Source organism: Apteryx mantelli, chromosome 1 (genome assembly GCF_036417845.1).
Source record: "Apteryx mantelli isolate bAptMan1 chromosome 1, bAptMan1.hap1, whole genome shotgun sequence".
Lineage (NCBI taxonomy): Eukaryota > Metazoa > Chordata > Aves > Apterygiformes > Apterygidae > Apteryx > Apteryx mantelli.
Genome location: NC_089978.1, coordinates 68040732 through 68067450, shown reverse-complemented (window position 1 = coordinate 68067450; position 26719 = coordinate 68040732). Strand labels below are relative to the sequence as shown.

The following is a 26719-nucleotide window of genomic DNA, read 5'->3' as shown; positions in this document are numbered from 1 at the left end:
ATAAGGCTAAAGGGCAACACATGTACATTAAGAAAAATATAAATCATCACTTACGTGACTCCAGGATGAATGCTGGGGACCAATTCCATTTCTGACAATAAGCCAGTCCAGTGAGACTGCTGAGGAAAGTCTACAATGACATCTTTTCCATTGGCACTAAATGCTGTGACAAAACATGCAGAAAATACAATGTCTTGCAAATCTCTATAAAACAAAGTGGAAACTGTCCAGTGACGTAATCAAAATCAGAGCAGAAATTTATCATGAAAAAAGCTATTTTCACAGCTTTTATTTTAATAGAACTATGTATTAACCTAATCAAGTAACCTGCAGCAAGGGAGGTGCAGGGAGGAAAGTACTAAAGATTTTTAATAGATTCCATTTAAATTCTTGGCCCTGAGTGGTGGTGGTGGTGGTTGTTGTTGTTGTTGTTGTTGTTGTTGTTGTTGTTGTTTTTAAAGAACAGTTCTCAGAGAGAGAGGGAGAGAGTGTGTGTTTATTTCTAAGGACAAACAACTGACCAACATCTGTACCACTACAAAGAATCTCTGCCCCACAGATTACTTTTATAACATCACTTGTAGGTAGACATTAGTGCACCTCACTTCCACATCACTCTCAAGACAGACTTACTTCTTAAAGGGAAACCATACTTGTGATTCATCTAGAAAAAGTGTAAATGAGGACTACCACAGGAAACTATACAGATTTTTAAAGACCTTTACTACATGTGAACAGAGTAGCTCAAAATGCAGATGAGCACATTAACAAAAAGGGGCAGCCACAGCATATGTGGCTCTAAATTCGTCATGGACATCAAATGCACTGTATTCTCTCTTATCACCACACAATCTCCCACATAGTGGTATGAGCTGTAACTGTGTCAAAAAGATTCTCTTTAAACACTGTACAAAGTCTGTGTGATTTCGAATTTTATTTCCCCCCCCTTCCCCATTTTGAATATACATTACCTTTGACTACTCCAACACTTCGGTGAGTAACTGATCCCCATTTGTATTTGGGTGTGGTAACAGAGGTTTTCACACGCACTTTGTCACCAATCTTGATATGCGAGGCAGAACTTTGTGGTGGGAATCCTAATAGTTGCAAGAATAAACACATGGTGAGGTTTTCCCCTCCCCAAGATAAATCTCCCTTAGTATATCATTCAGCTAGTTACTTAAAAACAGCAGTGAACTTACCTAAAAGCTCAACGTGGATATATCTGACCCAGTAAGTACCACCCTTTTGTTGCCAGTCACACTGCACATTGAGGTCATGCAATCCATCTCGATCCAATTTAATTACTTTGCCTACATCTCCTTCACAAACTTCCTCATAGGTTCTGCAGCATCTAACCATCATCCCAACCTAGATAAAAAAGGACAATAAAATGCCATAATTCTGCACAGATGTATGTAGCGGAAGGGAAGCAGTTTCCATATAGCTTTCATCATCATCCTTACCTGAATATTCTCTCTCACATACACAGCATAATCATCATTACTTAAGAAATCAGCTCGTTTCTTATAGGTTTGGCTCTCTGTTACAACAGCACCACTTGACTGGGGAAAAAAAAAAAAAAAAGATAAGTATAGAGCTGTTTTAAAAATCTGTTTGTTTTCAGTTCAAATAAATACAACTGTTAGCAGGAACTCAAGATAATCCAACAAAAGCAAACACATGTAATATCAAAGCTGCATGCTGAAATGGGAAAAATCTTCAACAAGTCAACTGGCTACAAGGGTAAAGCTTATGATCTACTTTACTTTAAACCACAGCTTAGTTTCCAGAATGACTTGGCAAGGAATATAGTTACAAATTTTCAGAATGACTGAAACAAGCTGCAAGATGCAGCTTGGAAATTTAGGAAATAAGGCATTTAGGAAATTTGCTTGCCAAAGAAAGTCGAAACAAAAAGGATTAGTGAGTAATCAGACCTACATATGCACATTTCACACTCCACTCTTTAGATTATATGTTGGGGGCGGGGGTGGAACCCAACAGCAACAACAACAACAAACAGTGGGTGAATGTGAATCACAGAATCGCTGAGGTTGGAAGGGACCTCTGGAGATCATCTAGTCCAATCCCCCTGCTCAAGCAGGGTCACCTAGAGTACATTGCCCAGGACCCTATACAGACTGCTTTTGAGTATGGAGGAGATGGATCTCCAAGGATGGAGACCCCACAACCTCTTGGGGCAACCTGTTCCAGTGCTCAGTCACCCTCACAGTAAAGAAGTGTTTTCTTGTGTTCAAGTGGAACTTCCTGTGTTTCAGTTTGTGCCAGTTGCTTCTCATTCTGTCACTGCGCACCACAGAGAAGAGTCTGGCCCATCGTCTTTAGGACCTCCCATCAGATATTTACACCCATCAGTAAATTGCTCCCGAGCCTTCTCTTCTCCAGGCTAAAGAATCCCAGCTCTCTCAGCCTTTCCTTGTATGAGATACACTCCAGAGCCTAAATCATCTTTGTTGCCCTTTGCTGCACTTGCTCCCACAGGACCATCTCTCTTGTACTGGGGAGACCAGAACTGGATGCAGCACTCCAGGCGTAGCCTCACCAGGGCTATGTAGAGGGGGAAGGATCACCTCCCTTCACCTGCTGGCAACCTAATGCAGCCCTGGATACCAGTGGGTTCCTTGCCACAGGGGCATGTTGCTGGCTCATGGTCAACTTGTTGTCCACCAGGACTCCCAGCTCTTCTCTACAGAGCTGCTTTCCAGTCAGTCAGCCCTCAGCATGTACTTGTGCATGGTGCATCAACTATTTAAGGTACACTATGATTTTTTTGTTACAGTAATATAACTATGACTTCAAAAACTTATAAATAGGGCTCAGAAAAACAAGCTGATGAAAAAGATAAAATTGTAGATATCAGAAATTCTTCAAGATCTGATTTACTTAAAAAAATGGGAATATTACATTCCAGCCGCAACAAGAATTTTTAGGAAACTTGGTGCTGTTTTGAGCATGAAATGATGTATTTTTTAACTGCGGCATATTAAAGACAATGTATAGGACAAAGTTTCTCACTGCAGTACTGACTGATGAAAATATGAGAAATCAATGTCAAGATTATTTCCTCCAAAGCATAATACATTCCTTTCTGTTACAATTACAAAAATCTCACATATACCAGAAAATTTAGCATAACACTTGAAAGAATAAGCAGCAATACTGCACCTATTTTTTACTGATAAATCTTTACTGAAACAGTTCCTGAAAGTTAACAGAAACCTAATGTAAATTCAGATTAAAGCCATCATATTCAACAGACACTATGAAGGCCATTTTATTGCCAATAATTGAAAAACAGTTTTTATAATGAAAAAACCTTAAGTTATTTCACCGATATCTTTTTGCCTTTTATTCACTAATTCTTCAATCACAGTTTGTAGCTAACATACTCTACTACCTTTTTTTCAGCCCAAAGGAGGTGGGGGCAAGGAAAGGAGTCCTTTACAAATATTCCTCTATAGCATTAACTATTTTGAATGAGACTAACTGGGACTATCTGGAATATTTACGGCTATCACTAGTGAAACATCTACCTGACATTCCACTCCTACATTGATAAGCAAATATTTATAGATTATTGAGGTTTTTTTCGACATGTTTTAGAAACATTTGGCCAACTTGGTCCTTGCTACAGTCATGAAAACTTGGGACAGCACAATGTCCTTGAATTCTAACCAAGTTCATAAAGAGAAAGAATTACAAGATTTAGACTCTGTTAGCACATTTAGTTAATTTTTTTAACTTGATACTCACCACAGGACAGGCAGCTTCAGCTTCTTCTACCTCCTCTACTATTTCCTCATCTGAATACTCATCAGAGACAGTATCAGCATCAGAAAGATCAGTAATCTGAACATCAGGGTGATCCAACAACCAGCCAACCAAGGCTTCCACTCCTAATATAGACAACAAAGCCAGTCTGTTACTAAGGGATTTTCTGACATTCTTCAAACAGGGACTTCCAAAAAGGGAAGTAACAGTTGCTCCTTCGTAAGTAGTGTTTTAGTCTGCTGGCAGCTTTCCTTCTAACACTACTAATTTAACCAACATACCTGGTAACCCAGAAGCACTTCCAGAGGTTCCAGACAGTGATTTTAGTGCAAATTCGATGTTTTTCCTAGGAAAACCCATTTCCATAAGCTGAACTACAATAGGAAGGGGTGGGATTGGAGATTGCTTGCGTTTCCTCACTTTTGTAGGTCGGATATGTTGGATTGTGACGGGTGTTGTAGCCTCACTAGAGCTACAGTCTTCAAACACTGGAGTTGAAGGATGTGTAGACTCTACAGCCAGATACTGGCATACTGCCAAAGCAGCAGCCTAAATGGGAACACAAATTAGTCTAGGTAAAACAAGAATATTTAATATGGTTTTATTTATGTGTGCATGCGTGTGGGGGAGGGAGGAGTGAGGGAGAGAGAGAAAGAGCAAGCGAGCAAAAAAGAGTTTCAATAGGAAGGTTAATTAGACAGACTTGCTGATTAGGTTACTTATTATGAGAAAACACAGACTCTACCTCAAGCTCTTGCTTGTCAAATATTGCTTTCACAGGTGATGGTTGTGTAGCAGCTGTTAGAAGTTGCTGCAAAAGGATCATGGGAGGCTGAGGTCCTTCAGGAGACATATCTCCTATGTCAGGGGATGCAACTGCTCCATCCTCTTGAAACAAAAACATTATTTTAACCAAAAGCATGTAATAAAAGTCAATACAGGGACTTATTCTGGGGCCTATCTGCAGACCAAACATAGGAATTTCTCCCACATTTCTTCACAGGAATCAAGCATTTAAGATTAAACCATGTGCACCACATTCCCCGTAAACAAAGAAAGTGAGAAATCTGTAGTTAAACATGAGTTTTACTAAAATACACCTAGAACAAGTCTACTCAGTGGACAGTGAACATACACCAGTAACTCTTGAGTTCATCTTGTTACAGTAACACTATTATACAGAGGTACTTCCAAGATAAACCACTTTATATAGATTACTAATAGATTACTAACAATCTCCTCCTCTCATTGTTCCCAAAAGCGTGGTATATATTGTTCATACAATGCCCAAAGAATGAATATGAACTAGAAGGACAACAATAGCAATCCTGAAAACCGGTAGAGCTATTTTCTCTATTTTTTTTTAATATACAGAATTCATATATAGGTAGGATGAATTCAAACTAATTAAAACTACAATTCATTAAACTCCTTTTAAGCTTGTGCTTAAGATACTACATAACCCATACTTGTTTCACTAGAAAATGAAAAATATTTGAAGCAAAAAGAATAACTAATTGAGATCTCACACTTTAAGCTTTGAAGAAGGAAAAAAAATAGCAAAAAGCACAACTGTTTTTAAATTATTTACAAATTCTGTCCAAATACTAATTATGAAAGACTGTTTTTTGTATATTTGACAAACTCCAACATTTCAAGCTTCAAACACCTGACCCTATTCTTCCAAAACCTAAGTCAAAAAAATCAAAATGCTTTTAATACATAACTTTAAAACATTCCTGAAGTTTAGTCTTTAACTTTTTGTCTTTTGAGGCCAAACCTAATTTCTAGCCTCCGACTGCCATCAGCATGGATTATATTTATGTGCTGTATCTACCACCTGAACAAACTGTGGCGCACACAGGTTTGATTTCAAAATACCTGCAGGATTTAATGCACACTCCTGAACAGCTGGCTGAGATAGGATCTGCCTTAGTGTATCCTGGTGAGACAGCAGAGCTCGGCCTGCTTTCAGTATATACAGCTTTAATTGCTGGCATCTCAGCAGATCCAAATCCACTTGACCTGTCAGAAACATTATACACCCATTAGTGCTAGAAATTCCCTGTAATGGAGAAGAAAGGCTAACATTCTTACAACCTCATGACCTCAGCCTGAAAAACAGTTTACATCTTAACTTACTGTGTGAAAGCTTGTGAAATGCTAATGAACTACATGAGGTAGTCTGGATAACATGTTGATGACCCATGATATAAAAAAACACCTTTCTGTTTTTCACCCCTCGGACCACCACACAGTGGATATATAGTACAGTAAGGGTAGTTGTTATATGCATCCAATATTTAAAGCAATTCAATACAAGAAGTCCAGTTCCAAACCATATTTACATTTTCTTGCCAAATTAAAAAATGTATTCCACTAACAGTGCCTCAAAGCTGTTCATCTCCTAACTAAACATGCCTCATAAGCGCATATTATTGAAGGCTGACCAAGAAAAAAAGCAAGGTTCCAGAAAACCCTTTTTCCCATGTATATTTATTGTTACCAGTATTTTTTCCTAGGGAATATCCAGCTCAAAATAATAAAATAAAAATGTACCTGAAAGACCCTGATTAGGAGACTTCATTCTCTGTTTTTCTATTTTACTTCCAGCCATGTTTACTAGTTGAGCCCAAACAGATAGCATAGGTTCAGTGAAAGGCAAGTTGTTTACATTAAAAGCCACGACTGGAAGCTGGGGGTGGGGGGGAGAAACGGACAAAAACAGAAAACACCCATCAGTATTTTCCAACATTTTATAAAATCATTCAGAACTTTGAATCCTTCTTATCTGAAAAGGAGCAAAAGCATTATTCATTTTACTTGACCAGGAACAGCCAGAGAGGACTCACTTCCTACAAAGCTGCTAAGGTTGTAGCTGTATCACACAACTATTGGGTGAAAAAGCAAGAGAGAGAGAGAGAGCAAGGAAGAACTGAAGTCCCTGAAGCACGCTGGAAACTTTCACTAAAGCCATCTTAATCAACTTGAGATAAAGATCCAGGTGAAAAAAACAAAGAGCTTCTAGGTTAGTTCACAATTCACATTAACGAAATAATCAAGCTCTTCTCACCTAACTGCTATAAATCATATTGTCGTGACTTGGGATTTTAGCCCAGGTCAAAGGACTATTTGCCTCCTCAAGAAATGAGGACAGACGTTAATGGCCCTATAAAGATACTCATGAGCACTGTGTTAGACTTGCATTAATTCAGAGACTTGTAGGTGCTGAGCTTCAACATATTTACCAAATGAAGAACAAATAATTTCTTTGCACCATACCAAGTCTTTACACTTAATTTCACAAAACCATACCTTTCCCTGTATTAAAGCCTCAATAAAATGAACTTACTGGTTTTAGTTGATTCAGAGGGCACACTCTACATGTTCGCATATCGTAGAACTGTACAGTGATTTTCCCTTTTGGAGTGATGCGTGTCACTGTGCCTTCTCCAAATTCATCATGAACTACTTGCCCACCCAGTCTCAAGCGACTGTCAATGCCACCAATCACTGCTAACACTGCCATTAGGCCTCCCACCTCTGGATTCTCAGTGTCAGGAAAGTAGTCATCCAAAAGAGCCTAACAAAGAACAATAAAATTAACTGTAGGGAGAAAACAAACTTCTACGTGTTTTAAAATAAAAAGTAATTGCACATATTCCAATTTAAAAATTACAGCACAGGTACACATATATAGATACAAAAAAATGGTTTCAAAATTAAGCTTAACATTATTTACAAGCATTTATCACTTTAAAATAATTATTGCTATAAAAATGAGCTTATTTTAAAACGTGGAAACTACCCCTTCTGACTGTTTTCCTGCAAAGATGTGGGTGATGGAGGTTAGCTGAGAGTTGATGTACTTGTTTATGAGTCCATTCCACTGGCTTAGCGAATGCAGTGTCCTCAGCAATGCCACTATCTCTTCTGCTAAAGTACTACTGTGAGTTGCAGTTAGAGAAGCTTGGGGCCTGGCCTTTCTCCTTCTCAGAGTAGATTCTGAAAAGATAAAGCAATCACACAATACTTGTATAGTCAATATGTATTTTATGTATAAAGATAAAGCCATTAAGAAAAAAATCCTCTACCTCTGAGCAGTGGGATATCTGAAGAACAAGTGCTAAGCAGGCTGCCTAAAAAACCAAACAGTTTTTCCACAAGAAATTTCATGTCTCTTGACCTTTCATTTTTGTCCCAGGATGGAAGTACTGCTTTCAATAAATGTACAGCAAGAATCTAAAAAGAGAGCAAAATGAGTGTTATAACATTTGGTGATTTCAAATGGAAAGGAAATTCTCAGACATTTTAAGTATGGAAGACAGACATTTTAAAAATTAGCCTTCCTTTGTTGCTATTTCTATAACACTGGTTTCTTTCTGGCTGCTGAAATTAGAATGCTACTGATTTTCACATTTTTTTTGCTAAGGAATACATAAAAGAAGTTGTGCCAGTTCAAAGTCACTAACAATTTTACTGGCACATTTCATTAGTGAAGCCAAGCTCTGCAATAATCTGGACATGAGAGAAACACACTGGGAAACAAAATAACCCATATACAACTTTAAAACACAAAGGAAAAAATAGGAATAAAGAGTGGGAACTTTGTTCAGATTCCAGGTGTGGAACTTAGTACTAGCATATATTTCAGAATGAAAGCTTCAAGTGCTCTGCAGTGAAGGTATACTAACAGATGTAAAGCTGAAGCATACAGGAAAGCAAGAAGCAACCACAGTGACACCAAGAATATTTACAGTATAATTAGGGCCTGAACACAATATAAAAGGAACAGGCCAATTTCTATTAATCTAGACATTCTACGAAGGGTTGAGTAGAAACATGGGAAGGCATCGCGTGCCAATATCAAAGAGCAGATGGGGATTCACATTCTGAACACAAGTATTTCAGGATGCAAGCTGCCTCATCTTCTGCAGTCCAATACAAGTGAGAAGAACCTCTCTCGTTGCAAACCTCTGTCAATAACACATCTTTCTACAAATCCAAAGTTTTGTCTTTTTCTTGTTGCTAAGCTAGGTGGTGGTACATGAGGAACTCTCATTTCTCTCAAGAATTCCCTGAACAGCATAGATGACTCTAATGCACCAAGTCCTGAATAACGAGAAAAGGCTCAGCAAATTAAAAATACTGGCAAAAATTCTTTGGAAGATGACACAATAACACACAGGCCTTTATGATACAAATTTAAGCTTAAAACATTAACATCTTTAGCAAGGAAAAGATTAGAGACGATCTCTTGATCCCTGAGTCTTAGAACTTAGAAGAGATACCCCATAACAAGGGTGCTTCACAATCTCATGAAAAAGGCATAACAAGACTTGAAATTTGTAAGTTTAAAAAAAAATACTGAAGTAAGATGCAAAGATGCAGTTTCTTAAAAGAAACTGTAATTAAAACAATAACAACAATTTACCCTGGAGGGAGGGGTAGTAGGTAATACATAATTTGAGAACTCTACAATCAAGTTGTACACTTTTCCCAAACACCTTTTCCTCTAACTTCTAGGAAACATTATATGGGAGTTTCTGGAATACATTTTTGGAACACTCTTTTGGCCTCACATCTGCACAAAACTTTCAGGCTTTCACGAGAACAAGACAGCCTGTACTACCCTCAAGGCTCAAAAAGTACATACGTATATTTAAAACAATGAATTTAAATATTAGAAGACTTGTTTTCTTTTCTCCAATTAACTAAAAACTGGACATTTCACGATCTCATTGTTTACATATTTTTTTATAGACAATTCAAATCCACTAAATTCATTTCTTATTAAAATAATCTAGAAACGCACACATTACCTGTCTCTGTAGTGAAGCAGCAGTGAAAGATTCATGCCCCTCAACAATTTTCATTAGTAAAGTTATCCACTGAGAGGTACTAAGAGTGCTGCACATCTGAGGCATGAGTGCTATACTTCTAATGAATCCCAACGTGCACCAGCTTCTATGCTGTTCTTTATAAACTAATTTATTTGGCAAGGAAGCTAAAAATAAAAAGATACATATGTAACAGTTGACTTTTCCACTAGTTATGCAACAACTCTCTGTATATTCCTGGGGAATTATTTTGGACAAATCATAATACTGAGCTACCAAACCATCCTTAAATGTACTGTTAACATCCATTTTAGAGTTGTGTAATTAGTTTGGGGTTTTTTTTTTTTAATATGCCTTTAAAACAATTCTCATCCTCATACTGTTTCCTTATTTAGCTCATTTCAAAGAAGTAAAAACTTTACTCTCTAAAATTACAGAGGAGCTATAAAAGTGAATATGATATACCCAGTCATACTGTTCCCCCCAGATAGAAAAAGAGAGCATAAGTAATTCATTGTCTAAACAAACTACATTTGTCTTGATGCTCATGATCTCCTCATGCATTTCTCCAGCTATTTCTGCTTATGATCTAAGAGTGGCCAAGATCATCTATGTTGCTTTTACAATTAATTAAGATTTTAAAAGGTCTGAAAATATGTTTTCTAGCCTTTGGTCTCAAAAAATTAAAAACCTGTAACAAAAGATTTACAAAGTTGTAAGACATTAATAAAATGCAAAACACAAGCAGACTATGTCTATATAATATACCTGATTTATCTATTGTTCCACTCTCCACAAGCATACGGAGCAGACCACACAAAGTCCTAGTAGCATCACTCTGCATGACTTCAGCATGGACACCAGCAGAGAGACACAGTGTCTGCAACAGGTTCACAGTACTTGTCAGCATCATGGAAGTAGGGTGGAGATTCCTTTCAACTTGTTCTCCTTCTGAAGGGAAACACAAAAGGCAAAAATGCTTTGATACGTAGTTAATCTACTTTGTAAAGTGGTCTGAAACAAACAATATGTGAGAAAATTGGGAGAAATATTATTTTATTAAGCCGATTTGACATGAAGCAGATTCCTTATTTCACACTGCTAGGGAAAAATATAAACCAAATACTTCTTGCAGATATTCTCAAGTTCTTCTCAAGCACTACACTACTTAAAAGAAATTTAGAATACAGTGACAAGAACAGGGAAGAAGCGTGACAAGATATAATTAGGCCAAGTAAAATCCACGCTTTAGACCGTCATTAACATATGTTCAAAAGTGTACCTCCTGATACCAGTAACTGAAATTATTTCAGTTGGATAATGCCTTTTTCTTTGGCTCGTGACTGCTCAACAAATATGATACCATCCTTCCTAGCCTCCTTTCCCATGGTAAATCTATTTTAAGAAAGATTCTGGTCAGAAGTGCACATCTATTAAATTAATCACTTTTCATGAAACATTTTCTGCTCTGAAAGAAGCTTTCTTCCTCTTGTAAGATGTTGATTTTGGAATTCATCTAAAACCCTGCTTGTATTTTTATAAAAACTTGCTTTTTACCAGAATCATCCTCAGTGTCTGAATCCTCTGTTGTGGGCTGTGCTGCAGGCGGTGGCTCAGCTAGTTTGAGATCATATTTTCCTTCCTTCCCCATTCTGTAAGAATTTGTACTTCCAGTGTCCCACTGCACTCTAATCCAGCCATCTTCTCCCAGTTCTCCAATCACGCGACCCAAACCAGGGGGGGGCCCATCCTGACAGAAGAGAGGCTCAAGTTAAATAATTGGCAACACTAATTCATATCCAAAGTTAATATAGTAATAACAACATTGCTTTTTTTCTGCTAACCTAATGTTTAGGCAAGGAACATTCAATAACTTTTCAAATTTCACCATAAAGTTGGAAAACATTCTCACAGTCTTCTAAAGAAATCAACCCAGCAAACTGCACCAACATCCATGTTTACATCTATTTCACAATATAGAAGTTCCACACACCTTGCTGGAATTGCATAATATTGTGGCAAAAAGTGATTCAGCTTCTTTTAAATAATGAATCAGAACAGTTTCACTGAAAAAAGAATTTTCATGGCCAAAAATGAAATTTAATGAGTATTTTATCTATTTAATGTTAACTAAGTCTTTGAAAGGTAAAGTGACCTTTAAAGTTGGAATACAAAATTCACAGACAGCCCATTAAATACAGACTTCAGATTTTAACATATCCAAACCCGCATGGAAGAAGTTGTACCTGATCGCCCCATTTCCAGTCTACCCCTCTCACCACTCTGGTACCAATTTTCATCATGGCTGCCAACTCTGGTCCAGAAACAGGGAGCTGAACTGGTGTGGTTTCCTTTCTTGACTCTTCTAAGACTGTAGCAGAAGCTCCACGAGAAGAAGCAATCATGTCTTCTTCAATGTTGTCAGAACTAGGTCCTAAAGAGGAAAAAAACATGAGAAAGTTTAAAAGCAGCTATAAATTTTTTGAGTACCTTTGTCACACTTAAATCTGACAGCACATAAGGTTTGTAATATGAAAGTAGTAACAAATAAGGAAGCTGACTTAACAGGTGATAGAGTCAGGGGAGCTTTTAGACAGCTAGGATATGATATAATAATTTTGAATTCATCAGTCTTAAAATACTTAATTTTGAACAAAAATAAACGACAAATAATAAAGACATTAGAATGATTAGTCCAATGGCTAAGTCATTTTACTAACAGAATTTTTTGGGGAAAAATTTCATTTGAGCACTCCAGTTAAGTAGAAGTTATAAGAACAATTATTTGCTACTATCTGAGAAAAAGAAATAAAAGCAGGAAAGCTTGAATCACGGCAACCAACACCCAAAACTTCTTGTAACAGATCAAACAAAGGAAGCTTCCAGCCTAAATATAGAGACTGGGAAAGGTTTTAATAGGTAGAACAAATAAAACTAAATGAGTGAGGGCTACGCAGTTTTTAATGTTTCCACCAAAACTACTCTGTTGCTCACAAATTCTAACAAAGGATGCTCAAGACAAAGGCTTAGAAAAAAAAATCATACCTGGTTATAGTCAAACTAACTTCCTTCTCATGTTGCTTACTGACATGTTCTTATACTGGTGGTGAAGGTGAACAGCTTTAATTACTATCTTGAACCAGTAAAGCCATTCTGTACTTTTGGCACACCAACAGCTAAAACCTACAACAGGGATTTATCAAACCTGTATTTTCTTCAAAACAGCAAGAAAACAAGAGATCTCGTACCTATCAGCCGCAGTGTTGTTTGTGTCAACGCTAGCATGCCAGAATTTAGGAGAAGGCTCAAGGTATTGGCACCATGCTGCAGTGTCAACATGTTGAGCATGACCAGCAGAAAACGAGCTTGAGGAATAGTTCCAAGACTTGGTCCTGCTGGATTCTCATTAGTAATTGTTTGCAGAGGAACAGGCTGTACACCTAATTCAGAAATAGTATGCGTAACATAGTCAGTTGACATTTGCAAGCTACAGTAAAATAGTTTATAAATTTGATGGTTTACAGTATTGGTTATTCCTCCCTTGGCTTTAAGAACTTACAAGCAGAAGTTCAGAGAAACTTTTTACAACAATTTAAATGTTAATGGTAAAACATCACTAAAGGGTAATCAATTCACCTGTTGCTGAAAAATGAGCTACATTCTCTTAAACACTGGAAAGGAAGTTAAATTAAAGGGGGAGAACAGAAAAGTCAAAATATTTCTTAGCACAAAACAAGGGAACTCATTTTAGGACCGCAATTACTAGGAACTTGAAAAAATGCAACATAATTAGTTTAATACAGTTTCCCCCCCTCCCCCCCCCCAACAGCAACAAAATGAGATTCACCTAGTTCTTTAAATCTTGCATTAGCATCTAGCAAGATGTTCCGGACATTCTGAATAGCCCATGCATACAACTTTCCAAAAGTTACTTCTAGCAGCATTCTGTTAAACGGTGGGATCAAATCAACATCCTTCAAGCAGTCGGTAAGAGGTTCCCTTCATATAAAAACAACAATAAAGCTTTTAAATACTTTTTTTTTTTGCTTAAGAATTGTGAAAGCAAAAAAAAGGGGGGGAGGAGGGGAGACAGAGGGACAGAGAGTGAGTTTTACCCTATGTTGGCTCCTTCCGGAATAAGCCTCTGCCATCCACAGAACATAGCATATTGCACAGATGGGAGCAAAAAATTTTTTGTTGCTAATTTCAGAATAGTATCTATTCCCTCCAGACGAACTTCTGCTCTTTCTAACTGCAAAGGGGAGAAAAAAAGTGTCATACTTATGTAAATTGCTAACACACGCACATGCAAGCACATTTTTTACTCAGCTTACCTGTTTTAATAAACATTTTCTCATTTTTTCCACATCCACTGGCTCTTCTTTAAGTGCAAATTCAACAATGGTGTTAAGCAGGGCAGACTGTGGATACAAGCCTTGGACATTTTGTTTCAGCCATTTGTACTTGTGGACACCTGTAACTGTACTCAAAAGTGGCGGCCACTTATCCTGTAGAATAGAAAAATAGCAAGTTAAACAAATTTTAAGTCACTGAGAAATAAGTTGTTTCATACAAAACCGCATCCAGATTTCAAATATTAGAAGAAAGTCTTCAAAGCCAGGAAAGAGCTTAATATTATCTGTATCTCAATATCATGTTTATAATTGCTACATATAATTTCAAATGCATTGGTACTCAAACAAGAGTAAGTAACTTATCGCAATCTTTTATTTTATCTGGATAATTCTAAGATTATTAATAATCTTAAGATTACAGAAAATATCTTTACAGATTCTAAATATGCAGTACATAGCTTATTTTTAAGATTTAAGTTTCATTAAAACAAGATGCCATATTTAATCATGCATCCCAAACACCATTACCAGAATATTAAATGCCAATTTATACCAAGCGCTGCTTTAGCTCATATCCTTTCCTTTTGTTATTTTTATTCACGAGGTTGATTCAAAATCTGATATCCCACCTTGGGTGATTTGATTGGTATGGGCCTTTTATCTATAGGCACAGGACTGTGAGGTACAACACAGGCTTCTTCTAAATCACTCTCTTCATTTCCAATTTTGGATTCTTCTGCATCAGCAGATTCAGATTTTTTTGGCACTAGAAAAAAAAAAGATTTCTCCTTCATGTAACCAGATAGCATTTACAGTGTCAAGTTTTAGGTCTTCATGATAACTTGAGCATACAGAATTTATTATAAGATCCACCTGCGACAAAAGGGGAATAGACTCTAGGTAAACTCTAAATCCAACCCTATTACCAAACTAGCTCTGGTAATATCTGCAATATGCTTAATCTTTAAAGATCGACATCAAATGCATTTCAGTATTTGATCAGCACACTAGTATTTTTAGTTAAATAGTTGTTTTACCACACTTTTATTAAAACATCATTTTTAAGAAGATAACACTTCTAGATAAATTTTACTATACACAAATTCAGAACAATTGATATAGACAGGTCATTTTTAACAGACTGGGAAAACAAGAACCAAACTTCACCTTAGATTAACTCTCTTGTCCATTTGTTTTTACTGTAGGAACTGACATGTGACCATTGATTTAGAAAAGTTTGTGAAAATGCACAAGAAAGCAAATGGTTTGGGCACTTTAGCTAATAAAAAAAACATTAAATATACAAGAAACTTTGGAATGAGTTTGAGTTTCATTGTTGTATAGAAAAAACAGAATTAATGTTCTCACCTCTCTTTTTTCTTCTTTCTCTAATTATCTTCTGAACCACCCTTCGCCATCGGGGCAAGGAACTCAGAAGTTTAAATTTTGACATTATAGAGAGATCATTGCAAACTGCAGGACGCAGTTCATTGAATAAGAATCTCAAACGTTCAATGACAGGAGCGCAAACTTCCTTATAAGAACGTCCTTGTTCCTGGTGGGTCTAGAAAAGGTATGAAAAAATTATAGGTTACTGTTTAACATACAACAAAACAGAGAATATGCAACTTTTTAAAATAAAACATTTCTAAAGAAAAATAAGCTAGACATCAGAAGGTAAGAGACTTACCTTAATCAGTGAGCATTTTGCTTGGTAGACAACACGACACACATCCACTACAGATTTTGGTAAGGTTTTGTGTTTTACCTGGTCAACTCCAAGGGTACCAGGATGAACAAGAGACAGTGCCACATGACCTTAATGGGAAAAGATAACCTATGAATATATATTTATAAAACCATCAATAGCAAGGTTTAATTTGGTCCAAACAGCTGTACCATGAGCCTACCTACCCAAATCTTCATGCTTCAGAAGACAACATAATAACAAACGTCCTACTTCTTCCACGGGATGTTCAGGAGGGAACGTGATTGGTGTTGTTAGGTGACACTGTTTACAGTATCTTTCTATTTGACACAAAAAGTCCTATAAAAACAGAAAACAAAACACTACTTAACTACTTTTTAATATAATAAAAGGTAAAAAAAAATACTTCAGCTAGCATGTAAATAACACTGAATAATCTCCACAACCTGAACTAATATTCGGAAGCCAGAGATGCTACACAGTACGCACTATTTAAACAACAAGAATTACAACCTAATATTGCAAAGATGCCCTGTACTATTCTTCTCATACTAAGGGCAACATGGCTACAAGGAACAAAGCTATTACTACTTTTGATTTCTTATCTAGATAGGCAGGAACACCATTTTTAAGGGTCTTCTCCTAACTCATCACCATTGCTATCCTGTCTTCCACAGGACTTCCTTTTTTCTTTTTTTTTTCTTTTTTTAAATAAAGGAGCCAAAATCAAAGTGTTAGAAATTGTGCAGGTATTACGAAGAGTGTTCAATATAAACGTAAGGTTTTCATAATATCCATGATTACTGTGTGAAACCTGAACCCCAAGGTGCAGAGGGACTTTAAGACATACATGCATCTGAAGCATAAAATACATCTGCACTTTGACTGAGTACTCCATCTCAGTTTAACTGAGTTAAGCATGGTCTGTGAGTACTACTAAAGCCTTGCATGGAAAGTAATACAGTATGTAATTTTTTTGTAAAAATACATTTACAGTTTTTAGCTCTCACATTCAAAAATTCAAAAGAAGCAGCTGTACAGTTACCATATTAAGTGAAATACAGTAGATTTTATCCATTAGTAGTACTCAACCACTGCTTTCACAAGCAGTAATTTTGAAATAACCATTTTTACTGTCTGCTAAAACTTTCAGAGAGTTTTCATCAATGAACCTGCTTCACGCCACCACTGACAGCTTTCAGAAACATTTTTTGGAAGCAGAAATATAGAGGGCTTACCTTCACAGTGTGATCCTGAATATTATTATCTGCAATAGCTTGGAGAAAAGGTTGTGAATGGTCGCTCAAAGTTAATCGATGTGTATATAGTTTTGATTTGTTTGGGGTAGTGTTACCAGGTGAACTGCAGTGGTCTTCATCTTTTTCCTCATTGTAACTGTAATGAATCTGACTAGTTTGCAAGCCTCCAGAAAAGATAGATGACTTGAGCCATTCTAAAGGAAAGAAAGCAAAACACAAATGTATATTCTGATGAAAGGTTAACCTATCGAGACCCAACAAATCCCTGCAGTAAAATAAGCAGCACAGCTGCAAACAGAAGGTTTAGCAGCTCTTCCGTTTGCTGAAGCTTTTTTGAAGTTGTTTTTTTTTGGGGGGGGGGGGGGAGGGGAGGAAGGAAAACATACAAATTAAGAAACATTCAAGGACAGGACAGCCATCACCTGTTTGGAGATAACAGAACCTTAGCTATTATTCTGTGATTAATACTGAATTGTACCCTCTATTCACCAAACTAAGAACCAGTATTATAGAATCCAGCACCAGATGCTTGAGACACTCTTATCTGAGCATGACAGTGAGATAACTGCTATACAGAGTTTCATTTTTCTTTCAACATTCTCTATACATTACAAAATTCTGTATTATTTTTCAAAATCATCATCTAATCCCTCTTTAAATCTTGCTAATTCTCAGGCCTTGATGTGCATGGTAATTAATGTCAAGAATAAAGAACTTTTGTTCTTTAGAAAACAGCAAAACTAAAGAGGTGTTAGATTACCAGTTAAATTATTTGAACTAGTGCCCTTTTTCTGCATGCTTTCACGAGCCTTTATCACTTATTTAAGCTTAAAATGAGGTTCTGCTTACTGGCACATTCAACTTCCACAGGAGAAAGCGGTGTACTCATTGCTAGGTAGGAAGCGTGCAGTCCAAGGAGAAGACCCAGATTCCTTTCTGTGTCTATTAGAGGTGATGACAGACTACTGAGGTCTGGTGTTGTAATCACTTCCTGGTCAGGCTAATTAAAAGAAATATTAGTTGAAAGCTAGAACTGAGCTCCAAAAAAAGTTTTAAAAGCAAAACAATACCTTACTTCAGAAAGGGTGTATCCATTATAACAAACTATCCTAACATTTTTACCTCCATATACTGGCCAACACAGAAGGCATGCATTGATTCCCGTGTGTCCTCAAATTGCAAGGCAGCTTCCAAAGCAACAACTGGGTCCTCACCTGCAAACTGAGCTAATGAAAGAATGAGGTGGTCAGTATAATATATACGCAACTGTTTATACCATCTAGCTTTGAAACAAAAGTAATCTGTATCTTCGGTTCAGGTGCTGATTCTCACCAAGTATACTATTGCCAGTTAAAGACTGGGTTTGAAAGTCCTTTATATCATACACTTTCCCATCAATTACTGTCCAGAATCCTCCATCTTTATTGTGGTTCTCTAGATCAGCTTTACGTATAAGTGTCACCTCTTCATTATTTCTGCAGCTCTGGCCAGTAAAAAATGAACCTATGGATATAAAACAGAAGAATATAAGTTTTTCTGGACTTTCTTTAATAGTTGCCTTACCAAATTCTTCACTTCTATTCAAAGGCTGCTTGTTTTTTGATACACTTAAAAGTCAAAATGTCTATGAATATGTTCCTATGTTAGCAGTAATACGGAATGCAGTCAAATTATCTGTATGTTATATTCTTTTATGCAGTAATCTCCAATCTCACTTTGCGATAGATCTGGTACTGTCCAACTACATGGTTGTTTTGCTTGGAGGTGGAACAGGACAACTGCTGTTCTGGCAAATTACTGGTGGTTCTCCCTCAAATCTACTTCAGTTTTACTATATGCCTGAACTGCATTCATGCAAAAGGCACTGAATATACAGTCAATTTTCATCTAAACCCAAATTTTTTAATTAAAAAAAGTTACATACACACTAAAACTCTACATATCAGTAAACTCTATTTCAAACTAAAGGTAATATCATCCAGGCAAGAACCATCAGAGTAATGTTCGCACGCATGCCTCTCCATCTGCTTGCTCTATTTGAGCAACAGTTGAATTTTCATACAAGTTTGTTTGTTTTTTTACACTCTTCCCCCAACACACTACTTTCTAGCAGTGTGGCTTTTAGTGCTCTTGGGCTATAGCAATCATGTTCCATTCCTCCTTCCACCAGTCATAAACAGTCAGAAACACACATTTTCTGCTCCTCTCTTCACCCCAAACACAACCCATATTATGAAGTGTACTGGGAAAAGAAAACTTTCATATTACTCTCCCTTTATGTTACTGACATAATTTAATAACAAAACACAGTACTATTCATGTATTCACCACAACTTTTAGCACTCAAAATGCAAAAAAATGAAACGGGATGCTGTAACTGGCTTAATAGTGTTGAACTAGTTCTTTAAAAAGCTGTATTTATACTCTGTTTAATCCTATCTCTATACATAGTTTTCTTAAGAGCTCATTGACAGAAACACTGCCTTTTGAATTGATTTGGATTAATAAAATCTTCTTGTACTATAAAGTAGAATTACCTTTCTGAGATAAGCTCATGAATAACCACCATTTTTATACAGCTGTTTTATCAAAACATAAATAAATAGTCCAGATGCTGTTAACACATACCCATTATTCCTGGCCATGCTAAATCCTCATTGTCATCCCTTTCCTTTCCAGGGGCTAAATGGTTAAATCTGTCTAGATGTTCTAGCAAGCCAGCCAACAGAGGGATAGCACCAGCTTCCTGCATCAATCCAGCATTTTTACTGAGGAGTAACACTATAGAAACCACCAATTCTGGAAGAAGAACACCTAAAACAGAAAATATTCAGATTTAAGTAAAGACCTATGTTTATGACATGCTGGAAATAAATCACCAAGCAACATAGTCTACCTTGTATTACTGCTTTAGTACAAAGCTCTTGCCTTGCAGTCAAATTTGCCCTCCTTCCCCCAAATTGAGAGACTAATTTGACTCTTTTTCACTTATTTAAAATCGTCAAGAACATTTACACTATAACTTTATGATTTCCTGGGAGCGAATGGAAGGAGAAGAATGGAGAAAAACCTACCTGTTAAATCCCCATCCACAACACGAGATACTTCAGCAAAATGCCTATGACTAGCAGAAGCAATGCTAGTTGCCACAGGAAGTATATCACTGATGTGAGTGCACAGAAGGGCAGTGTATTTCTTCAGTAAAGAGCCAACTCCAAGGAGGTCAGGACCTGTATAAAAGGGAGGAAGAGCACAGAAACCATCATAGAGCCATATTTAAGAGACAGACTTCAAAACCATCAAACCTTTCTGAAATGCAGCCATTCTATTAGCACTGAATTAAGAAACTAAAACATCTTTTTTAATTTTTAAAAGGTTTATGACTTAGATCCTGTTGCATTCCAAAGAGGTTTTCTTTAACAGAAAATTATTTTAAAAAACTGCTTTCAAAAACTTTTCAGAAAGACACAGCAACTGAGCTGACAACCCGCTACCCTGCAAAAAAGATATTACAGAAATGTTTTTTTGTTGTTTAGTACTTTTTTTTTTTTTAAAAAACAACTTACTGTATGTATTAGGGACCTGCACAACATAATCTCCTGGGTAAAGTTTACTAACAAGTAAACGCTGAAAACGGAGCAACAGATCCAGAGAAGCAGATCTTTCTTTGCTATAAAGTTCATGGTCCATGCAGGAAGAAATGCGACGAGCAACATCTTTTAGCTTGGCTATCGTCTGTGAAGCGATGTTCCTAGGTGGTATAAAAGCATTGTAAAGTACTTAAAAGAACATCCTATGAGAAAACCTTGCATAGGTTACTTATTTGTGAGAAATTCCAGCAAAAGCTTAACCTGTGTTTCTATGGCCTATCTGCTGTTGCGGTTGTCATAAAGAAGCTCTGTTCTCATCATCCTATATTGACCTTTTATCCACAATTCTTTTTTAATGTCAAGAATTTAAAACTCATATTTCTTCCCCACTTAATGCCCCAACTAGAATCTCCTTGAGGTAGAACATTCAGTTCTAAATAAATTCGTGCTGATGCTTCTACTTTATAAGAAGAGCTTCAGAATGTATATCTGTTACACAGCCTTTCAGAGTACAGGAAGAAGTACCAAAATTCACAAGAGCAAAGCAGCAAGTCTTTCTATATTCAGATAATCACTACAGAGCTTTCCTCCCTAGTCAATCACATAAAACAGCAAAGCTACATACAGGCTGGGAGAATGTTCAATATTTTGAATTCTGAGGAGCTGAAATGCTAGTAACAGAAGACTGCATTTTTTCGCTAATCAAAAACCAGTCATCCTTTAGCTGAATATTTCATAAAACTTATCTAGACAGATTTCTGTAGAAAAATAAAAGACAAATTTGAAGCAAATACCTTAGTAACTGCTGAATTAGCTGAACTAATGGCAAACTTTGTTTTCCTGCAGATTCATAGATTCCAGTATTAATAAGGTCTTTATCCAATGGAGTCCTACTCCTATGAAGTGTTGATGCATTTGCTTCTTGTTCATCAATTTCTTTTTCTTTCTGTGCTTCTTTTTTTGCTTCAATATCCTAAAATTTTAAATTAAGTTTAAGAAAAAGAGCAAACTGCCACTATGATTATGAAACATTTTACTAACAAGTATTTACAAAAACAAGATCAAGTCACTGTTACCTACTCCAGAAGTGAAACAACACGTATGAGACAAATTTGTATTCTATACTCCATATAAAGACTACATAGGCACACTTTTTATATTATAATTATTAAAAAGGGGTGGAGGGGAGAGACAAAGGAAGAAAAACTCTGAATTCAGCTTCCACCAACCAGGTTAACAATTAATTTCTATCCTATTTATGTTTTGACATGACAGTAGCTGCTGCAGGGTTCACAAGTGAAGGTATGCTTACTCTGTATTTATAAACATAGTAATTTCCTTTCACTGCAGAAGAACCTGGATTAGATTTGCTGCTGAACTATAGTCACACAGAACTCTATTGAGACTAATTTATCCAGTTTTTAGGGAATGTAAATTAACCTATACAGTACTGTATGTTACCACTTAGATCACTTCCAAGATATCCTTAAAGCTAGCTCAGGCATATCTGAGCTATGCTACAATGCAGACATGCCCTAGGAGATTTGTTTAAGAATAGAGAGGTCCTGCATGTTTTTAAATGAAAAAAAAATAAAAATTAATAGATGCATTTCTTCTGCATCAGAAAACCTCTCCATTTACCAACACACTGGAGTGGAACCAAGAAAGAAATACATCAGGAAGATATAACTGCAGCTCTAATCCTTCTCTGGACATCACCTGTCTTGTAAGTTGAGAAAAAGGGATGGCAATATCAGTCTGAGAGAATTATAAAAAGCTACGTCATTTTAAGTGATTCTTATCTATTCTTATTCTACCACACATAGAAAATACCTGCATATGGCATCAGTGTCAATCTCATTTTCCACATCAGGTTATAAAAATCAAACAAATAAAAAGGTATACAAGGGAAATGCACATTGGTGTTTTCACAGCCATATATAAATACAATTTAAAGTAGTCTGTCTGGGCCTGTAAAGAGAATGTCCCATATCAGAGAGGCTAATGGAGAGGACTATATACAGAATGTTTCTTTCAACCTCTGTGTAACTAGTCAGCATCTGTCAAACACCTGAAACAGTCTGAAACCGAACCTACAGAACACTGGGATGTTAAAGGAGTTCATTCACCTTTAATTCACAGCTAATAAGGCTGAAATTTCTGCTGGTGAGGTATGGGTGAACTCAAGGCTGTGAAGAACTGAAATATCAAACAGAAAGGTACAAAGCACTTTGTAAAATTATGCTCTTATTACAGAGCTTAATGGAAAAAGTTTGTTACTGTTGTAAAATCGTCACTCTAGGCAACGAAAATAAACACTCTACTAAAAAGGAGAATGTGATTCATGCTTCCATACAAACACTGTCCCACAGTTCACATCAAAAGGGGATAATACCACTTCACAAACTTCAGAACATACTCTGTATATCTTCTTATTCTGTTCATACAGAACTGCAAAGCTGCTGAAGCGTACCTGAATTTCTGCAGTAATAGCAGCATTTAGTGCAGATTCTAAGCCTCCATCAGCCATCAAGCTGCCCACCAAGAGGTCAATCATAAATCTACGGCCTGGACTTACATTCATTTCATTTCCTGAAACTAAGAATGCAAGAAACATTTAATGAAGTAGAAATGAAAGCACAAAGTAGTTTTTCATCTTAGGACCTACCTGCACTAGGCAAGAGAGCTGAGAGAGCCCTTGCCCGCTCTTCTGCTGTTGGTAGTAGCACAGACCATCCGCTCTGAAGCACTGCTTGAGCAGCTGATTGGACAGTATTAAGAACGCCAGCATTGCTTGCTAATGTTACCACTGTCTGTTTCAGGCTATTGAGCAGAATACTGCCCAGACCTAAGCCCAGACATTCTGGATCAACCTGATGACTAATGGCAGCATGAAGCTGAAAAAAAGAAAAAGAAAAAAAAAGGAAAGAGGGGAAAAAAAAGCTTGAATTAGAAAGAAAAGATGGGAACTTGGGGGAAAAAAAAGTTAATCCTAGAACAACTGAATAAACTCACTGTCCTAGATACAAACACTTCATCTGTAAGTCTGTAAAACTAATTTTAAAGGGAACTGCTGGTTTGCCCAAACACATACACATCTCAATTAAACCAAAGTATTATGAACTATATACAACTAGATATCCCAAAACTATGAAATATAATAACCTAAAGATAAATAATACTGTTTCTACATTCCTACATCATGTTAAGAAAAGTAGCACACCTTCAGCAAGTGTCAGATACCTTCCGAAGAGGATGTTCACTCTTATAAATGCTAATTAAAACATTAATAAGTGCTCAAAACCTGTGAGAGCATGGGCTACATTCAGTGAGTATATCAATCTACATTTTATTTTAATAGTTCATTTTAAATACAATACAAAAACTGTTGAGAGTAGAAAAGCTTTTTTGGTAGTTCTGAGCTGTAAAGCAAGGAAAGTCAAAGTTAAAACAAACATTAGCTGCGAAATTCCAAAGGTAGAAAGCAATGTGGTATTTATTTCATTTTTTAAAATCAATAAAAATGTTTTAAGCACACTAAGTTCACTATTTTCCTCCAGGCAATTTGCTGAAACATTTATCTGACTGGCTACTCAACAAGAAATTGAAGGTACCTGAAGCCTTAGAAGGTTTAATGTTGCCACAGCCATACACTCCTTTTCCTGAGGTGGGGGCCAATCTGAGGTGCCATCCATTCCCTCTGTCACTTGTCTCAGTAAGAGATCTAGTTGCTCAAATGTCATGGAGCAAACATCCACCACAAAAGGCACCCGCAAACCAATCGACCACTCTGAACACGATGACCAAGCAAAACTCTATAAATGGAAACAATATAGAAAGTACAACAGTTATTTCCCAAAAATAAAGACAACTGATTAAAGATAGGAGTGCAGAGCTAACACGTGCCTTTGAATAGTGATACAAGGTGCAGCAATTATATCAGCACATCTGCTGAAGAGAACCTTCCTCTTGCATCCTTGTAAACACATATAAAAACACTACCAAAACTAGAAAAGAATCATTTCTTATCACATTATTTTTTTCAAAAGTGCTGTTATGCCAGTCCAGATACCTCACTATCTTTGCCATCAGAAGCATTCAGCTTAACAACTTTTCCAGTGCTGTACCAGGGATAACAGGTAATAGCTACTTCTCAGAGCACCCCCCAGAGGCAAAGCTAGTCATCCCTTTTTGGCAGAGTAACTGCACAGCAAGCTTCGCTTTTTCCAAGTCTTCATCGATTCAGAATGAGAAATACCTTCAAAGTTACACAGGCGTAGAAAGAGAGAATGGGATTAGTGTACAGAAGTAGTCTCACGGAGAGAGATAAGGACAAATCACAATTAACAGAACTCAAAAACTTACCTGAGCAGGCCCACAAGCAATTCCAACGATATGCTTTGTGTCTAATCCTGGGAGAGCTGCGGGCTCTGGTTTGGTGATCCGCAAAGTATCAAAATGCTGACACTGGTCATTGCTCCCCCAGCTGTGCACTTCACTATCTTCGGTCAGTGCTAAACAATGGGTAGATCCAGCTGCCACATCTATCACTTTTTTTCCTGGCAGAAAAGTCAAATATTGAAAAATGTAACTTAAAGATTACAATCTTAACAAAAAAACAGCAGAGGTAAGCAAAACCACGCTACTTACAATCATACTTAACTCTGAACAGGCTATGCATGTCAATTGTCTCACCGTTGCCCTAGCAGCAGACTGGAAGAGCACAGCAAAAGAGAATCGAGGAAGTATTTAAAGACTCTTAAAAGAGAGCTTAAGTGCCAAAGTCTACAAGCTTGTAACTGTCTTGCTCCATTTTGTATCCCTTCTAATTAGATACTTATTCAGGAAAGTTTATATCAGAATTGACACTGTAAGGTTACACTGCAGTCATGTGGCATTAATCTAGTTCAGAAATTATTTTCAAACAGATCATTCATCATATATGAATAAAACAGTGATATGAAGGAGGTTTCTCCCTCACCTTTCCCTACAGAATCTCAAGTTTTTCAAGAACACAAGAAACATCTTTCAACCCTGTTACAAGCTAGTCAAAAATACTTACAAAAGCACGTCTTTAAGGACATTACTATATGCAAATGACTTCCATTTATCCTTTTCACTTTCCTTAATCGAAGCACATATATATTTGCATAACAACATAAGCATTTCTGTGAGGCCAATAAGGAAAAGCAGTAAGAATATGGAGAACACGAGACTAGAAGCATTTAAAGAAGCCTTGACACAGTGGCTCTAAGCCTGTTGGAATTTTAAAGGTATAAAAGACAGAGGTGGTGGGAAACATACTACTATCTTTTTCAGTGTAACAAGACAAAAATATGACATCAGTGTACGTGATACTGTCATTCTTGGAGTTAAGATCATTAATGTACAACAAGCAGTTCCAACAACAACTCTGAAATTTCCAGCTTTAATCATTACCTTTCAAGCCTTCCAACAGTTTGGGATATCGAACATGCTCTTCCGTTCCATGCCCAAGTCTCTGATTGTCACCTTTTCCCCACGTGTAGACCTGGCCGTCTTTGGTTAAAGCAATAGAAAACTGACTTCCGCAGCGTACTTTCACAATGTCCAGGTCTTGCAGTTTTTCTATTAGCTTAGGAGTCTTGCAGCCATCACTGCCTCCTCTTCCTAGTTTTCCATAATCTCCATCACCCCAAGACCATACTTGGCCTGTAAAATAAGAAAAAAAAACCAAAATATTGCACTGCTTTTTCATGTAAGGAAGTTATCTGTTCTGACAAGCAAGTACTTAAAAATCTCAGATTTCATCATTAGCACAAATTTCAAATTGTGATTTAAGAATAGCAGTTATGAATTCATTTCCAATAGTTCTTGAAAATAAGTGACTAGAAGGAAAAAAAATTTGAATAGCGATTCCTGATATGAAAAGTTCTCAGCCTGGCAAAACAAAACACAAAAGCGTAACGCATACTACGCACTGAAAATTCACTAGTGTACAAATGGTCATTCTTAAAAGTATACAAAGTAGAGAATTTACTGAGAATCAAGCCTGTAGTACTATCGTTAGTTTAAAGCTGCCTCCCTTTATTATAAGGCTTGTTATTTATAAGAACTTGCAAAATATTTTTCCATACCAAATATCTACCAAAGCCAATTTCCTCATTTTCAGTTCTTGTCATTCAACCATTTC

At 36.7% G+C, this 26719-nt stretch overlaps 1 protein-coding gene across 5 annotated transcripts in view; it reads right to left on the bottom strand.

Annotated features, from left to right (window-relative positions):
- Positions 1-26719, bottom strand: part of HERC2 (HECT and RLD domain containing E3 ubiquitin protein ligase 2) — a 124025-nt gene that overhangs the window by 48239 nt on the left and 49067 nt on the right. For 4 of the 5 annotated variants that reach the window (XM_067294214.1, XM_067294230.1, XM_067294221.1 and 1 more), the window contains exons 15-51: positions 25987-26238; positions 24913-25106; positions 24162-24362; positions 23216-23444; positions 23021-23145; positions 21342-21520; positions 20524-20708; positions 20032-20187; positions 19586-19771; positions 18290-18460; positions 18080-18183; positions 17807-17957; positions 16937-17151; positions 15905-16037; positions 15681-15808; positions 15359-15554; positions 14620-14756; positions 13970-14143; positions 13751-13887; positions 13483-13634; positions 12884-13075; positions 11882-12069; positions 11193-11385; positions 10404-10586; positions 9618-9802; positions 7890-8037; positions 7604-7800; positions 7148-7378; positions 6355-6490; positions 5677-5820; positions 4541-4683; positions 4077-4344; positions 3778-3920; positions 1467-1565; positions 1203-1371; positions 972-1097; positions 55-163 (exon numbers count right to left, since the gene is read on the bottom strand). In XM_067294214.1, the coding sequence (XP_067150315.1) occupies positions 55-163; positions 972-1097; positions 1203-1371; positions 1467-1565; positions 3778-3920; positions 4077-4344; positions 4541-4683; positions 5677-5820; positions 6355-6490; positions 7148-7378; positions 7604-7800; positions 7890-8037; positions 9618-9802; positions 10404-10586; positions 11193-11385; positions 11882-12069; positions 12884-13075; positions 13483-13634; positions 13751-13887; positions 13970-14143; positions 14620-14756; positions 15359-15554; positions 15681-15808; positions 15905-16037; positions 16937-17151; positions 17807-17957; positions 18080-18183; positions 18290-18460; positions 19586-19771; positions 20032-20187; positions 20524-20708; positions 21342-21520; positions 23021-23145; positions 23216-23444; positions 24162-24362; positions 24913-25106; positions 25987-26238 (6259 nt within the window). Of the gene's footprint in view, positions 1-54; positions 164-971; positions 1098-1202; positions 1372-1466; positions 1566-3777; positions 3921-4076; positions 4345-4540; positions 4684-5676; positions 5821-6354; positions 6491-7147; positions 7379-7603; positions 7801-7889; positions 8038-9617; positions 9803-10403; positions 10587-11192; positions 11386-11881; positions 12070-12883; positions 13076-13482; positions 13635-13750; positions 13888-13969; positions 14144-14619; positions 14757-15358; positions 15555-15680; positions 15809-15904; positions 16038-16936; positions 17152-17806; positions 17958-18079; positions 18184-18289; positions 18461-19585; positions 19772-20031; positions 20188-20523; positions 20709-21341; positions 21521-22380; positions 22592-23020; positions 23146-23215; positions 23445-24161; positions 24363-24912; positions 25107-25986; positions 26239-26719 lie in introns of those variants that run through there. The other variant, XM_067294245.1, reaches the window with a different exon arrangement.